General features: G+C 45.0%; 1 protein-coding gene across 3 annotated transcripts in view; it reads right to left on the minus strand.

Annotated features, from left to right (window-relative positions):
• Nucleotides 1–15,609, minus strand: part of TRAF3IP2 (TRAF3 interacting protein 2) — a 48,499-nt gene that overhangs the window by 3,656 nt on the left and 29,234 nt on the right. The window contains exons 4-7 of one of the 3 annotated variants that reach the window (XM_077162679.1): nucleotides 9,860–10,038; nucleotides 7,657–7,745; nucleotides 4,211–4,279; nucleotides 2,901–3,017 (exon numbers count right to left, since the gene is read on the minus strand). In XM_077162679.1, coding sequence (XP_077018794.1) covers nucleotides 2,901–3,017; nucleotides 4,211–4,279; nucleotides 7,657–7,745; nucleotides 9,860–10,038 — 454 coding nt within the window. The other 2 variants (XM_077162680.1, XM_077162681.1) reach the window with 2 other exon arrangements.

A 15,609-nucleotide genomic window follows, 5' to 3' on the forward strand; every position in this document is an offset into this window, starting at 1 on the left:
GAAGTCACAAGGCAGGTGTCGTTTGTTTACCGAAAGGAAAGAATTTGGTTGAGCAGCGAAGGGGTGGTGGTGGGAGGGAGGATCTTCTCAGAAGAGGAAACAGCATGAGCAAATGTCTAGAGGTGTGAAAGTGTGTGGGGCAGTTGGCGACCAGCTGGTCATCCACTCCGCGAGAACACAGGATAGGCTTGGGAGAGGGAGATGGGAGACGAGGCCAGAAGGTCATTTGTGGAGAATCCTGTCTGCCAGGCTTTAGATTTCCCATACAAAGTCTTATCTGTTGATATTCTAGTGGCCCAAAGAGATTTAGGTGCCAAGAACCCTTTCAAAATCAGAATTTTCAGAATGCGGAACTTGAGTCTTTCAAATCCAAAGCTTTCAGTTGTCTGATGATGAAAGAGATGAGGAATTACATGTTCCCAACTATCGCATGTTCCAATCGGTTTCTGTAACCGAGTTTAATTGTATATGGGAATAGGAACAGAACGGAGACGGAGGTGATGATGGTAATGAATCACTAAAATCACCATAGAAACCCCCTTATAAACCCATGCTCTTATGCATACTTCCTCTCACACACACATATACACACACGCACACACATGCCCTTCACGAGGTGATTTCTCAGAACCACCTCCTTTGAAAATCAGATTTCAAACACCAAAAGCATATTTTAAAATGACCCAAGGACTATGTAACTAAAAGGGCCAACCGCACCAGGACAGAATAAGCATGTCAAAGGAAGGGCACAGGATTAGTAATTAAAAATAAAGAACCAGGTTTAGTTTCGGACTTCCAGAACACTCTATACTGTAAAATTTGGCTTGACCACTGGGCTACCCAATTCTGCTGAGGGATCAGCCAGCCACACCACATTTTTATTTTCTGGCTCTCATATTTCCAGATATTGGCTTTCTGTGAAGTCCATGATACAGGTAATCAAGGGAACCTCTTTACTCCCTCCGTCATGACCAAGTTCTCATTGTCCTGGGGTTTTATGCTGCCTGGAGGGGCCCAGAACATCACCAGGTGGGCGGAGGGTGTTCCTGCACCTGGCCTCTACATCCCCTCCTGTAATGAGGTGGTGTGAGTCATCCTTGCTCCAAGAGAAGCCAAGTTTGGAGGTGATCTAGTTTGCATTTAGGCACAAAGAAGCTCTGAGATAGTGCTGCCTGTCAGTGCCTGACTTGGCCACACACCAGCAAGGCTGGGCAGGTTTCCTCAGGCACTGCTATGGACTTGGAGACCATCCCACACACCAGCTGTCAGTGCCCGGGGTTGGCAGGTTCTTAGAGATGCAGACAGGACACGGGGTGCTCTGGGGCCAGGCAGACAGCGGCAGGCAGCCAAGGCATGGTGGGACCCAGAGCCAGCCAGGAGTTTTTAGGGCAGTTTACTTCTAGAAAGGCATTTTTTTTCCTGGGCCACGCCCATGGGTTCTCAGACTGTGGTGAGGCTGGAACAGGAGGGACACTGATCAGCATCTCCTGGCTCCTTGGCCTTTCTCTGGCCTCACCGCCTTGCCTCTGCTTTTACTTTTTGAGTTGGTTCTGAGCTTAAATGAGTGGTCAGCACTTGGTGGCAGAGGAGATGGAGTGCTGAGGCTTCAGATGGGGAACCCCCACCCTGCCCTTTTCCCACACCCCTCACCCACAGGACAGACCTGGGACTGAAGTCAGCTCCTCTCGAGTTAAAGCTGCATGCCCGACTGTAGACGGCCCGACTGCCCTCTGTGTCAGGCTGCTTACTTATTTTGTCTGGGCCTCTCCTGCTTCCTGCCCCATCTCCCTGTCTTAGTCTGTGATCCCTTATGCCCATTCCAGCGCCTTCTCCCCTCGTGGATCGCTAGAGCTGAAAGGGAGCTTACAAGGTCAGGGCCAGTGATTTCCAAGCCTTTTTAAATCTTGGAAGCCTTGGTGAAGCACAAAGTTTGAGAAACACAGACTAGCTCTGGTTGAGGTGGGGGAGGTAGGCCCTGGGCCAACCCCAGCCCCAGCAGGCATGGGGACCCCTTGAGGGACTCCACAGAACAGTCTGGAAGTCATAAGGCCAGTCCAGCATCCTGGTAAAGCAGGAACTGCCTCCACAGCACCCCTGCAATCAAGGGCAACCTGAGGACTGCTGCCCCATAAAACGGCCAGTTCCAAAGCTGGGTGATACTTTTGGTCAGAATGTTCTGTCACAGAAAATCTAATTTCCTATAAATTTCTCCTACTGCTTTTACTCTGACTGAGCCCCACAGTTGAAGTGTGGCTATGGAATGCTCCTCGTGTGTCCTTCCCTTGTCTGAGCATCTGATATGGCCCAGACACTTCACAAACATTATCTCATTTAATCTTCACAAGAACACTGCTTTGTATTAAAGACCCATTTTCGCAATGGGGACATGAAGGCACAAAGAGATGGAAGCGGTGGGCCCACCGCGCACAGCTATATGTGAGAAGAAAAATTTGCATCAAGTTCTGACCCAACAGCGTGTGCCCTTTTCGCTCTGCGGCTCCGTCTCTGGGGGTTGAGGGAGGGCAGAGGAGAGAATATGACACAGATTCAGGAGCCCTCTGCTGTCACCGCGCTGTCCCTCCCAGGACTTCACATTTGTTGGTAAATACCCAAGCCAGCAGAGCACTGCTTTCCAGAGCCTTGCAACTTAGAGATCACAGATCAAACTCCCCTCGTGCTGATAGGAACACTGCGTCCCAGGGGCGTGGTGACCTAGCCATGGCCTCAAAGGTAGACGGTGCAGGGACCAACAGCCCCCCACTCCTGACTTGGCGGGGCCGGGGCTCTTCCGCCAGCCTCACCCGGCCACCCCCCCGGGTGCGCGGGAAGAACGGGCCTTCGCGGGGCAGGGGTCCAGCGGCCTCTGCGGGCCCAGGCGCCGCGGCTCCCTCCCCACTCACCATCCGATGAATGTACTTAGTATGTAAGCCGTGCTCATCCTCGTCCAGCTGCGACTCGGCGCCTTCCACATCCTGTTTGTATTTGGGGCTGATTGCTACGATTATCATCACTGTCTTCTGTTAATGAAAGGAAGAAAAGCATGTTTATGGAAGTGGAAAGCGTGGTGCGCTGGGGGAAGGCAGGCTGGAAACTGGCCTGCAGGAGCCCCAGCGCCCTCGGACATGCTCAAGAGGTGGGGGCGTGGGTGGGGCGGCAGGCGCTTTGACGACCCCTCGCCCCCACCTTCCTTCTTGCTCCTCCTTCCCCTGCACCCCCCCCCCACACGAAGACGCACAAGTGGCAGAGAGGAGCTCCCCTAAGTCGGGGCGCCCTGGCCCCCCCACCTTCCGCAGCCACCACGAATAAACGCCCGATGGAAGCGGGGGGTCCCGGGCGAGGCGGCGCCGCGGCAGACAGGCTCTGGAGGAGCGGGATGAACACCGCCGCCCTCCCCGCCGCGGCCCGCACGCCGGGGGTGACCGCGCTGCCGCCTGCGGGGTCTCGGCGGGCGCGCGCGGCAGCACGGGCGGGAGGCGCGGGGGCTGCCGCACAAAGCCAGCGTCAGGCTGCAGACAAAAGGCGGCGCCGCCACCCGCGCCGCGCGCCCCCGCCGGCTCCCGCACGAGGAGGCGGCCTCCGCGGCCACGCTGGCAGCGATCGATTTCTATCTTGTTAAGACACAAGTGTCCCAGGGGCTGGTTATAGATTCTGTCGGTGGAAAACAAATCACGGGGCTGCGAGCGGGCGCCTCGTGTGTGTGTGTGTGTGTGTGTGTGTGTGTGTGTGTGTGTGTGTGTGTGTGTGTGTGTGTGTGTGTGTGTGTGTGTGTGTGTGTGTGTGTGTGTGTGTGTGTGTGTGTGTGCGCGCGAGCGCGCGCGCTGCGCAGCCTGCGGGGCAGCCCAATCCTCCAAAACGGCTGGGCTGGCCTCAGATTAGATTGAATTCTGTCGCTTCCCCGCCCCACCTCACCCTGCCCCACCTTCCTTTCCTCATTTCCTATTCTGCTAAAAAAAAAAAATGTGTTTGCTCAGATTGTTATCAACCACCTGTGTCTGATTTGACCCTTATTTTCCTGCCCGTGCACCGTCCAGGGGGCGACCCCATCCTTCCTTTCCAAGTCTTTGCACAGCTCCCCCCGAGGGAGGCTTTGTCGGGACCTTCTCAGCTTTGGACCTGAACTTGTACGCCAGCGCCTATTTAATAACGTAACTTCACAAGATAATTGTCCTTCCCACCGCAAAGCGATCTCAGCACTGCGGTATGTACTTACATCTCTCAGGTAGCGCTCCATCCATTTAATGATATCAATTCCTCGGATTCTATCCTCAAATATGTCAATCTAGAAAAAAGATGGGGGAGGTGGCTGTTGTTCATGACAAAGTTTTCTCTAGATTCCCATTAAGAGATAACACAAGAGACTATATATGTGTAAGACTCAAAAAGTTACTAATGCTTTTGTATGGGGCAGAGCACAGAAATCTAAAAAATCAAATGCAAGTTTCTTAAAATGTTCCTAATTTCAACATTAGTAGGCATTTAAAACGTACTAATATCCATAATTAGGATATAGAGGTAACACACTGAAATGTATCCATGGCTACATAATTATGTTTTACAAAAAATCTGAGAGAAGCAGTGGACCCCAAGTTGGATGTAAGCCAGCAATATATATAGATATATATGGCTGCAATTTGATAGGCAAACCTGATTCTGGAACATTTTAGTGGATGTGTAGCACACAAGTACTGAGAATCAACTGCGGTGCTTCCCTTGCATTAGGCAGGTCATTATTGTAATATTCAGTCCAGTTTCCATCTATATGTTTCAAAGGGATTGTATGAAACCTGGAGCAGATCCAAGAAACGGTCACAAAAACAATTACTGAGATGGTGGGGAAAAGGTTTATGATGAGAGTCAAGAAGTAGAGCTCTTGGGCCTCAAAAAGACTGATGTTTAATATTGGTCTTTAGGTGTATGAAGGGAAATTTGAAGAGGAGAAAAACCAGTTATTTTATAGAAGACCAAATAAAAGGGACTTGCTTGGGCTCAGACTTGTGCTGCAGCCAGAATCGTGTGTGTGTGTGTGTGTGTGTGTGTGTGTGTGTGTGTGTGTGTACAAGGAATGCTTGATGGGGAGAGGGATTATATACTAGAAAGGATTACTCAGGGAGAGTGTCCCTGGGGAGGAGCTATTTGCTTCAGCCTCACTACTCCTGGGTTAATTGTCCTAAATATCACTCCATCATTTAGGAACTTACCAAGTCAAGTTCCAGTGCTCCAGCGCGCTTCCAATCTGCGATCGCACCTCACTTCTCCATTCCACACACACACTCTCTCTACTCCCCACATGCTGTTCCCAGCATCCTAAAAGCACAGCACACGTCCCCTGCTCGGTGAGTCCTCCCACACGCTAACCCCTCCTCCTCAACTCACCTAACTCTACCCCACGGAGACTGCTCATGGCGCTAGACAATTAACCCATTATTATAATTACATTCTTTCACTACTGAATATCTCATTTCTATCTGCCCTGTTGACTCAACCTGATTCTAAACTTCTTACAGAAAGGGATGATGCCTTGTGAAGGCAAACAGTCTAATACATGGGGGTGCATAATGTGAGCTCAGAGTATTCATTTATTAACAGAACATCAAAAATGGAATGGCCTTTCTCTGGGTTTGCATACTCTCTGGGTTTTAAAATGCCTGATGGTTAACTACTCCACTAGGCAATCTCGATTAGCTAAAGCTTTTGTAGCTCTTTGCGGTTATATCAGTAATCCATTTCCATCATATCAGGGAGAGGCAACCTCAAGTCTAATGTCAAGGTTGAGAAGAGACTGATGGTCAGCCTGGATTCTATTCTTGGCTCTGCCGCTTCCTAGCTGCATGATTTGGAAGTGTTACCGGAATGCTCCGTCCTATCGTTTTCACTTGTAATCTGTGGTTCATACACCTACTTTCTAGAGTGGTTGTGAAGCTTAAAGTGAGGTAACATGGAAAAAGCATATCAAAATGCCTGGCCTGAAGTAGTCAATAAATGGTCATTATTATTATAAACTATACCCTCCTATTGAGTTGGACATTCTGGGAGATACAATGTGCGGTGTATTTCCATCTCTACCAAATCTGCAGCTCCTGTCAGCTCAGCTCCTCCACACAGCCATCTCTTCAGGCTCCAGTAGCTACTGCCCCCTTGCCTCTTTAGACCTAGGGGTGGTCAAAAGGCCCTGCTTTTGCTAGCCCCAGGAAATCACACTGTTCTTTATGGATTCCCTAAAACTGCCTGCAGTTTTGTAAACGGCCCCTTTATTAAACTCTCTTTAAATTACCCATGAGTTTTTTCATTCCACTAAGGGGCTCTTGATGTATTAGAATAGTCACTTCTGTCCAGGATGGGGCTGTTTGATTCCACCTGAAGATTTCATAGTGTGAGGGTCAAGGACAGATGGAAATTCTGCCTAAGCAGCTCTTGGCTGTGGGAGGCCGTGAAAACCTGGAACCCTTGCCAGGGGCAGTCAGTATTATTTGGAAATGACCAAAAAAATTAAGATCTTTTCTGAAGTGTTGGCCATATGCCTTGTAATTTGAGTTTACGTCCTAGGTACCATAATACTTATTCTGGAAATGAGAAAGCAAAATGTTGGTCTCTACATCGTTGTGAAGTTGGATTATATAAATTGTACATTGTTGTTTTAAAAAAAAAACTTTCAGGCATTCCCAGTGAGGGGGAATAAAAGAGAAAACATGGCAATACTGGTTCAAGAAAAAAATTCAAATAAAAACCTTTAAACGCTGCTAAATAACCTTTAAAATTGATATTCAGACACTGTGTTCCCTTTATCCTTGAATATTCCTATTCATAGACATTTCCCTTTATTTTTCACCACTCTCCAGAATCCACTGTCACCAAATACCCAGAGGAAGCCTCTGGGAAAGGCAAGAGGTGATGGCAGCGTTTGAGGAAAGCCAGTCCCTCCAAGTAGCCTCCTGTGGTATTTTATTTATCCTAAAGATACAATTACTTGGCTTTAAGCTGTGCTATTTCACGTGACTGCAGGGGGATAGGAGGTGACTGTGCTCCCAGTTATTTCCTGGCCCTGGATCTCAGGCAGGGCTGGGTTCAATCCACCTCGTCCTAGAACCAGACAAGACTGGCTGGGAACCTGCCCTGCTGTCCCCTGACCGGAAGCCTGGCTGCTGCACCAAGGTTGGCCGGGCAACTGAGCATGGCTGGGGACCAGGCTGCAGGGGTCTTGCTTCAAACCTCCCACTGCAACACACTGTAAAAGGACCTGATTAAATAAGCAGGTGACCCTGGTAAAATCTGCAGTTTCTGGTATCACAGGAAGCATAATCCAAATGGGCGTGATCTGTGAAAAAGGACAAAGGTTCAAAGTGCAGCAGGAGCCGAGCATTTCTTTCAGGCCAGGGGCCCGGCTGCATATGCAGTCGGTGTGACCACAGCTGTTGCTTGTCAGAGGGACTCAGGTCACCTCAAAATGCATACAGGACAAAAGAACATGCTGGGGGCTTAATTAGTTTAAAGCCCAGAAAATCATTACCTAAATCCATAAGCATTTAGTGCACAATCACATAAATTAAACCAAATGATACAGTTGAAAGCATCAACCGCTCTTTATACATTTTCTCCTTTTGGTTTTGTTTTCATTGTACTCTCTAACTATTCAGCCTTCTCCTTGGATAAAATACTTACTGCAGTTTGAAAGCCATTTACCAACAAAAAGTTCACAAATTTCACCACCTCCATGGCTGTGTCCATAGAATAAGTGATAAAGACTTTTCCTAAAAGAGAGATTTTTCATAGTTATTAGAAGTTGGCCAATTTGTTCAATTCTAAGCAATGCATCTGAATTGTATACTGTCTTTTACCCTTCTGGAATAATGCAAGTAAACCTGAGGGGATCTAAGGGTTTATACCTGCAGTGGTATAGTCAGGGCAGAGCTCCCCAGGCCCTTGGTAAAGGATCTGTCTAAGGGCATGTGTGCATGGATGGACAAGTGGAAATAAGAAGGACAAGGACAGGAGTGGCATGCTAGGGACAGGCCCAGTAGCCTTCTGAAAGGCCACGGGATTCTTTAACAAAAACCTGCCACCCAGAATCTGGCCCTTAGAATCACGCCACCACCTGGTTTCCTTGAGACACTGAGTGCTGTGCCCAAGGAATACTCTCATAGCCTGTCAGAGAAATAGAGACTTGATAAAGGAGGCTACCCGGCAGGCTCCTCTCCATCTCTTGGTACTCTCAGCCACCCCAGAACTGTGCTTCACAAGAGTGAGGGGAGCAGGGGAAAGTGGTACCCCTGCCCCTCATTCCCCCATCCACTCACTTACGTAAGGAGGCAGAAGTAGCCCAACATGCATCTCAGAAATGTAAGAAATTCAGCGACTTGAAGGAGAGCCTTCACCCCTGGGTAGCCCAACAAAGCTGACTCCTTCCTTTGTCCCTTCATCAACCTAGAGCAGCAGACAATGCAGTGCAGCCCAGCTCATCCCAGTAAGAGTGAGAACCAGTGTTTGCTCAGGCTTAGGGCAATGACCTGGTTTAGCAATTTGAAGTGAGAGATGAATAATCTCTCTGTGTTGGCCTTTGGTCTGGAATGGACTGACCATATCTCAGGAGGCACTTGAAGCAGAGGGTGGAGAAGAAAGAAAGATTGGAGAGAAAATAAGTCGGGAAGTATTCATATGCCCTCAGGTTTTTGCTTTTCTAACACCCCTCTCAAACGGAAGTGCGTGTAACGGTCACGTTGATCACATAAGCACCCGGGCTCACATGATGATGGCACTCAATTCATTTTATTCTCAACACATAATATTCAACCAATTCCTATGTGAGCAATTTTAGGGCTCCCTTTGTAGATTATGCTAAGATTAATAGGGTCTATACACTGATACCAGAACGGTAACATATGCAGGACAGCATCAGTTCTCCAGAAATGTTCAAATTTTAAGTGCTTAGGCTATCAAGAAGATTTTCAGGAAAAAAAATCATTTGATGCAAGAGACCTGGGTTCGATTCCTGGTGCCTGTCCATTTAAAAAAAAAAATCATTTGAGTGAAAAAACAACAATGGCTCACTGTGCTAGAAATCTTTCAGAGAAATATAAGAGCACAGACCGCATGCCCTGACTACACCCCACACAGCAGGGATTAGCAAATGCTCAGGGCTTCATTTCAAGTGCGGGCCAAAAAGATGTCCAGATTTGGTAAGGGCTTATTAGAATTATCTGAGCTTCTCTAGCAAGCATGACAGAATATGACAATTTCATAAGTAGAAGCTGTTTTCTTAAGATTTCTGGAACTCACTGCACTGACTGACCTTAATATGAGAACATTTTGGTGATATTTCAACATTTTGGTTCTGGCTGCAAAATGTGGAAAAAGAATCACCACCTGACACTTAGTCAAATGTTTCTTTAAATAAAAGTTTTAGTTTGCATTCGGTTGGGAAGCAGTATGGAGAATGTGACACCGTTTTTTTCCAAAAAAGATTGCTCATTGCTACAGGAAATGACCTTGTTCTTGATGGCTGCTGATGATTTATGGTGAGCCACGAGCTCCCTGACCAATACCACATGGACAGCCTATCAATCTGTCCATGAAAAGTCCACTCAAGAGCATCATTTAGAAGAGGGGAAAAGGCGCTGGGGTTATTTGTTGTTGGAGTGTATGTTTAAGAAAATCTAGTGGTGAGCAGTTTGTGAGCATTCCCGGTAGTATCAGAATCATTCAAAGCTTTCGCACAAAAGGCTGGTTACTTTTTTAGCAAAGAGCAAAGAAAAGTAAATTTTATTTCCCTCTGCATATGAAAAATATTTGAGATTATGGATGAACGAGCTTCAAGTGCTCTCAAAGTATAAGGCCTGACAAGGAGAAAACAGTGCAAACAACTTACGCAATTCTTCTGGCAAATTGCTTGTTTTCAGTGTCCCTCTGGCGGGAGGGTTCCTAGGGGGTCTAGCGATGGCAGCTGGGGATGCAGCCTGGGGACCCCGGGGCCTCAGTTCTGCAGGACACTCCAAGGACTCCTCAGGAACTCCAGCTCTGTGAGGTGGCTGGTTATATAGCTGGTCCCTGGAAAAGAACACATATATAGTACATTTTCATTTTCAACAAAGGCAAGACTTGAGGGACAGAAAGCCTTTAAATGCTATAGGAAGATACCAGTGAGTGCTCTCCTCTGCCCCATTTCTTACCCCAGACAGATGGATGAGGGGCGCTCCAGGCAGTTTTAGTCAATGAGCAGCTCAGAGGGCTGCCAGGTCTAAGGGCCTGTGCTTGGAGTCAAAAGAGCGGAGCGGGATTTGATTTCTCTGCTCTAGAATGGTCTAATTGGGAAAACTTCTCACACACAGGGCAGACAAGGTCACCAACAAAAGAAAGTAGACTAATGGGTGACATAGAAGATTAGTGAAATAGACATTCAAATAACAGACGTGACTTCTAGCTCCTGGTAGATAATAATTATCAAAAAGCAAACGGCCATATAAGTTTGAAAGTATCTATGGTATTAATATATGAATGAAAATCTGACTTTGAAGACCTCTTAACTACCACATCGTTATGTAACAATTTTATTATTATTTTGGTTGCCAACAATCCCAGGAATATTCCATGAGATGGCCAGTCCGATGCATGCGTGTGCGATTTGGATGGCAGAAGGAAAATGAAGGCCGTGCTTCTGCCACGGCTGTGGCTTCTGTTGGAGATTAGCATCATGAGCTGCCACATACTCTTCGGGAAGCATTCCAGCGTCCCTTCACCAGTTTCAAAAGTGTCACAGGCAGGGCACAGGCATCCGTTTTTTTTTTTTTTTTTTTTTTTTTTGCCAGTGCACATCTGGTAGGCACAGGCTGGTTCTGAGTCTGAAAGTGCAATAGTGCAGGCTTCCTTATTCCGGATTGTACTATGGCAGTGCAGCCTAGAGTCTAGAGGTCCAGTGGCAGCTTTATGATTCTGCCATGTCCTGACTGCGGCAGAGCAGCAGCATCTTTAGCACTGCCATTGTTTGGGCTGCTCTGGGACCATTCCTGGAAGCTGGCCTAAAGTTCACACCTCCAGCCTCCAACAATTTTGTAGGCATTGTATTTGCTATATTAAATCCCCTTCTGCTTAAAACAGCTAGAATTGTTTCTGTTTTCTGAACTAAATCCAGATAGGGGGACTAAAACTGTACCTGTAATGTCTTCTTTATTTAGAAAAATTCTGAAGCTATAGCAGGCCCCTGCCCTGATCAAGATGACAGAGTGAGACGCTCCAGGGCACTGACCCCCACAGAATCTTTGAACAACTAGCAAGAGCCAGCAGAAACGTCTCAATGCTCCAGAAAAGAGCTAAAGGGCTGCAGTAATGGGGCAAGTACTAAGTTAAGTAAAAGGCATCTTAATAACGGTAGGGTCCTCCCTGGCACACTTGCTGGCCCCTCCTCCCACTCTCACCTGTTGTTGTGGAACCAGCATCCCCAGTGGGGTTCCTACTCCTAGTACAAGAGGGAGCATCGTAACCCTCATGCATATCCTGGGAGTGTGTATGTCTGGGACAGTCAGGCTGGTGGCTCCCTGAGAGACTGAGGCAGAATGCTTGCTGTGGGCTTGCCATCCCAGAACTTGCCCTGCCTGTAGAAGGTGGCTTATTGAGTTCTTCTACAGAACAGTGTGGGAAAGCAATCAAATTGTAGGTTCCTGGAGTAAGGGATTGCTGGCTATGGGACAGAGTACAGTGCCCAGACCTTAAGAAGATGCGGTTACCTAGGAAAGAGAAGACTTTAATATTCATCTAAATGGAGAAATTCCTAGGGCTACATGCACATGCCCAAGACAAGATGCAGGTACAGAAAGGACCAAGGAAGACCCTATACTTTTGCCTAGAGTTGCTCTCCAAATTCATTGTCTTGCTTAGCTCTGAAAGAAAGCACTCTCAAGCCAATCTGCAAAGACTGAGCAAGGTGTTTTTTGTTGTTGTTTGTTTTTGTTAGTTCCTGGCTTTCAAGGAAACCTCTGTCATAACTCTACCTGGATAAAGCTTAAGGAATAGACCTCAGAGTCTAAATTCCAATGGTAGCACATTAAAATATCAAAATGTCTAGGTTTCAACAATATACTACAATACATATAAAGAAAGGAAGTGATGGCCTATGCAAAGGAGAAGACTAAAGAGCCAGAAACTGTCAACAAGAATGACCAGACCTGATACATACCAGACAAAGATTTAAAAAAAAAAAGTCCTAAATATGCTCAAAGACTGAAAGGAAAACAGGGACAAAGAATGAAAGCATTAGGAAAACAGCAGAAAAAGAATATGAATAAAGAAATAGAAATTGTGGAAAGAAACCAAACAAAGCTGAAGACCACAGCAGCAAAAATAAAAAATTCCCTAGAACGGTACAACAGCAGATTGGAGCTGGCAGAGGAAGGAATGAGTGAACTTGAAGGTAAGACAATTAAAATCTTCCAACGTGAGGAGTAGAGAGAAGAAAGAATGAAGAAAAATGAACAGAGACTGAGGTACCTTTGGGACACCATCAAGGGTCCCAATATATGCACAGTGGGAGATCACAAAGGAGAAGAGAGAAAGGGGCAGAGAGAATATGTGAAGAAATAATGTCTGAAAACTTTCTGATTTTAATGAAAGACATAGATATATACTTCCAAGAAGTTCAATGAACTCCAAAACGGGTAAACCTAAATAGACCCACACCATGACATATTATAATAAAAGTTTTGAATGCCAATGATAGAGAATTCTGAAGGCTGAAAGAGGGCAACAACTCACGGAAGCCTATATAGGATTTAACTGCAGTCACATCAGAAACGTGATGGCAAGAAGGAAGTGAGATGACTTACTTAAAGTGCTGAAAGGAAGAAAAATACTGTGAGCCAAGAATTCTATATCCAGCAAAAGTGTCTTTCAAAATTGAGGGAGAGATTAAGACAGCCCTAGATAAACAAAAGCTAAGGGATTTCATCAGCATTAGACCAGTCCTACCAGAAATAGAAAAGGAAATTTTATAGGTTGAAAGGAAAGGACAGTCAACGATTGACTGAAACTGTATGAAGAAATAAAAATGTCCAATAAAGATAATGAAATAAGTGAGTATAAATACCAGTACTATTGCATTTTTGGCTTGTAACTCCACAGTTTGCTTCCTAAAGGATCTAAAAGGCAAATGTATAAAATATTATGATAAATCAAGGGTTTGGGACTCATACTGTATAAATATGTAATTTGTGACCAAAACTACATAAAGATGGAAGGTGGTGGAGGAGAATAAGAACATAGTTTGTGTACTCTACTGTAGTTAAGTTGGCACCATACCAAACAAGGTTATTATACATTTAGAATGTTAAGTCTCATGATAACTGCAAAGAAAATTAAGGAAATATGCAAATTCACAGAGATAGAAAATAGAGCACATGTTATCAGGGGTAGGGGACAGAGGCAATGTGAAGTCAGTGTAAAATGGGTGCATGGTTTCTGTTTGGGGTAAAGAGAAAGTTCTAGTAATGGTGGTGGTGAGGGTACTGTAACATTGTGAATGTGATTAATCCCACTGGAAGAGGAACAAAAATGAGTGGGCAACTAAAGAGATGACAATTAAATACAATATAGGATCCTGGGTGGGATAAAGAATGGAGGAGAAAAGTCTCAAAAGGACATTACTGGGGTGGGCCACCATGGTTTAGTGAAAGAGTTCTCACCTGCCATGCCGGAGACCCGGGTTCATTTCCCAGTGCCTGCCCATGCAAAAAAAAATGACATTGGAATTGAGAGCATGGGTCATCAGGTTGGCCTACTGTAAAGCATCCTAGATTGCAAGCTCTTATAATAATCACATCTATTCTGGAGTTGTAACTGTTATTTCTAAATTCCGAGATAATGAGCTATTTGTGTAATCTGATTGTTCCCTGAAACTGGGTATTATGTGACACCTGAGACTCAGAGTTTGAGCTCTGAAGCTCTGAAAGTCAGCATTACTCTATACAGCAACTGCTAAAAAAGTGATCAGACTTTAACTAGGGACATGAATGAAGCTGATCTGGAGAGGACTAAGGTAAATCAGAATACAGGGTAAAGAATGATATGGTCCATATTTTAAAACTTCAAATTCTGTGTGAGACCAAGGGAAGAGATGTTTGTTTGGTGCAAAATTTATATTTTGGGTATTGCATTATCAAATTTAACTTGTATAGTCAGTTTATTCGAACACCATAATTACATGGAATCTTGAATAGAGCATGAGATCATGTGGGTTTGTACAGGTAAGTGTGATGCCCTGATATATCACACTTTAATCACAGAGTAATTTGGGCAGAGAATAAAAATGTACTTGCAAAGTCCCCTTCGTGGGCTGGGGAAAAAAGAGGAAATATTAAACTTCACCATCTGGGGAATTCCTGATATTTTCACAAGTACTGGGACAACCAGTTCAACAGGCTGAACTTTAATCTTGGGGCTCACTCCCATGAAACTTATTCCTGCAAAGGAGAAGTTAAGCCTATTTATAATTATGCCTAGGAGTCATCACCAGAGAACCCCCTTTTTCTCTCAAATGTGGCCTCTCTAAGCTAACTTGGCAGGTGAACTCACTTCCCTCCCTCCTATGTGGGACATGACTCCTAGGGGCGTAAAACTCCCTGGAAACATGGGACAAGACTCCCAGGATAAACCGGGACCCAGCATCATGGGAATGAGAAAGGAAATGAAATAAAATCCTTCAGTGGCTGAGAGATTTCTAACAGAGTTGAGATGTTATCCTGGAGGTTATTCTTAGGCATTATATATAGATATCCCTATTTAGCTTATGGTATATTGGAGTGGCTGGAGGGAAGTACCTGAAACTGTTCAGCTGTATTCCAGTAGCCTTGATTTTTGAAGATGATTATATAACTGTATAGATTTTACCATCACAACCTTGTGTCTGATGCTCTTTTTATCCAGGGTGTAGACAGGATTAAAAAAAAATAAGGACAAAAAATAAATTTAAAATGGGGGCGGAATGTAAGGGGTAAAAATAAAATTGGGTAGACTGAAATACTGGTGGTCAATGACGGGGGCAGGTAAGGGGTATGGGATGTATGAGTTTTTAATTTTTTCTTTTTATTTCTTTTTCTGGAGGGATACAAATGTTCTAAAAATGATCATGGTGATGAAAATGTGATGATATTGTGAGCCATTGATTGGATACTTTGGACGACTGTTTGTGTGGGAAGATAATAAAATATTTTTAAAAGTGAAAATGAAATAAAGACAATGTAAAATAAACAATGAAAAAGGGGACATTATTGGGGCATTTGAAATAATCAGAATGTAGAACGTAAGCTTTGTATCAATGTTAAATTTCTTGAACTTGGTAACCGTACTTAAGGTGATAAAATAAGTGAATATCCCGTTCTTTGGAAATGTATGTGAAAGTATTGTGTATTTAAGGAGTTCAGTATGTGCAACCTGCTCTCAAATGTTCAGAAAATAGAAAATAGATTATTATAGGGCTGACGTATAGAATAATATGGCAAATGTGGCAAAATGTTAAGATCGTGCTATGTGGGTATCCGGGGATATATGTTGAACTTCTCTTTATAGGGTTTGTATTATTTTTACAGCTGTCTTATAAATTTGAAATTATTTAAAAAGGAAAAGTTTAAAGAA

Source organism: Tamandua tetradactyla, chromosome 5 (genome assembly GCF_023851605.1).
Source record: "Tamandua tetradactyla isolate mTamTet1 chromosome 5, mTamTet1.pri, whole genome shotgun sequence".
Lineage (NCBI taxonomy): Eukaryota > Metazoa > Chordata > Mammalia > Pilosa > Myrmecophagidae > Tamandua > Tamandua tetradactyla.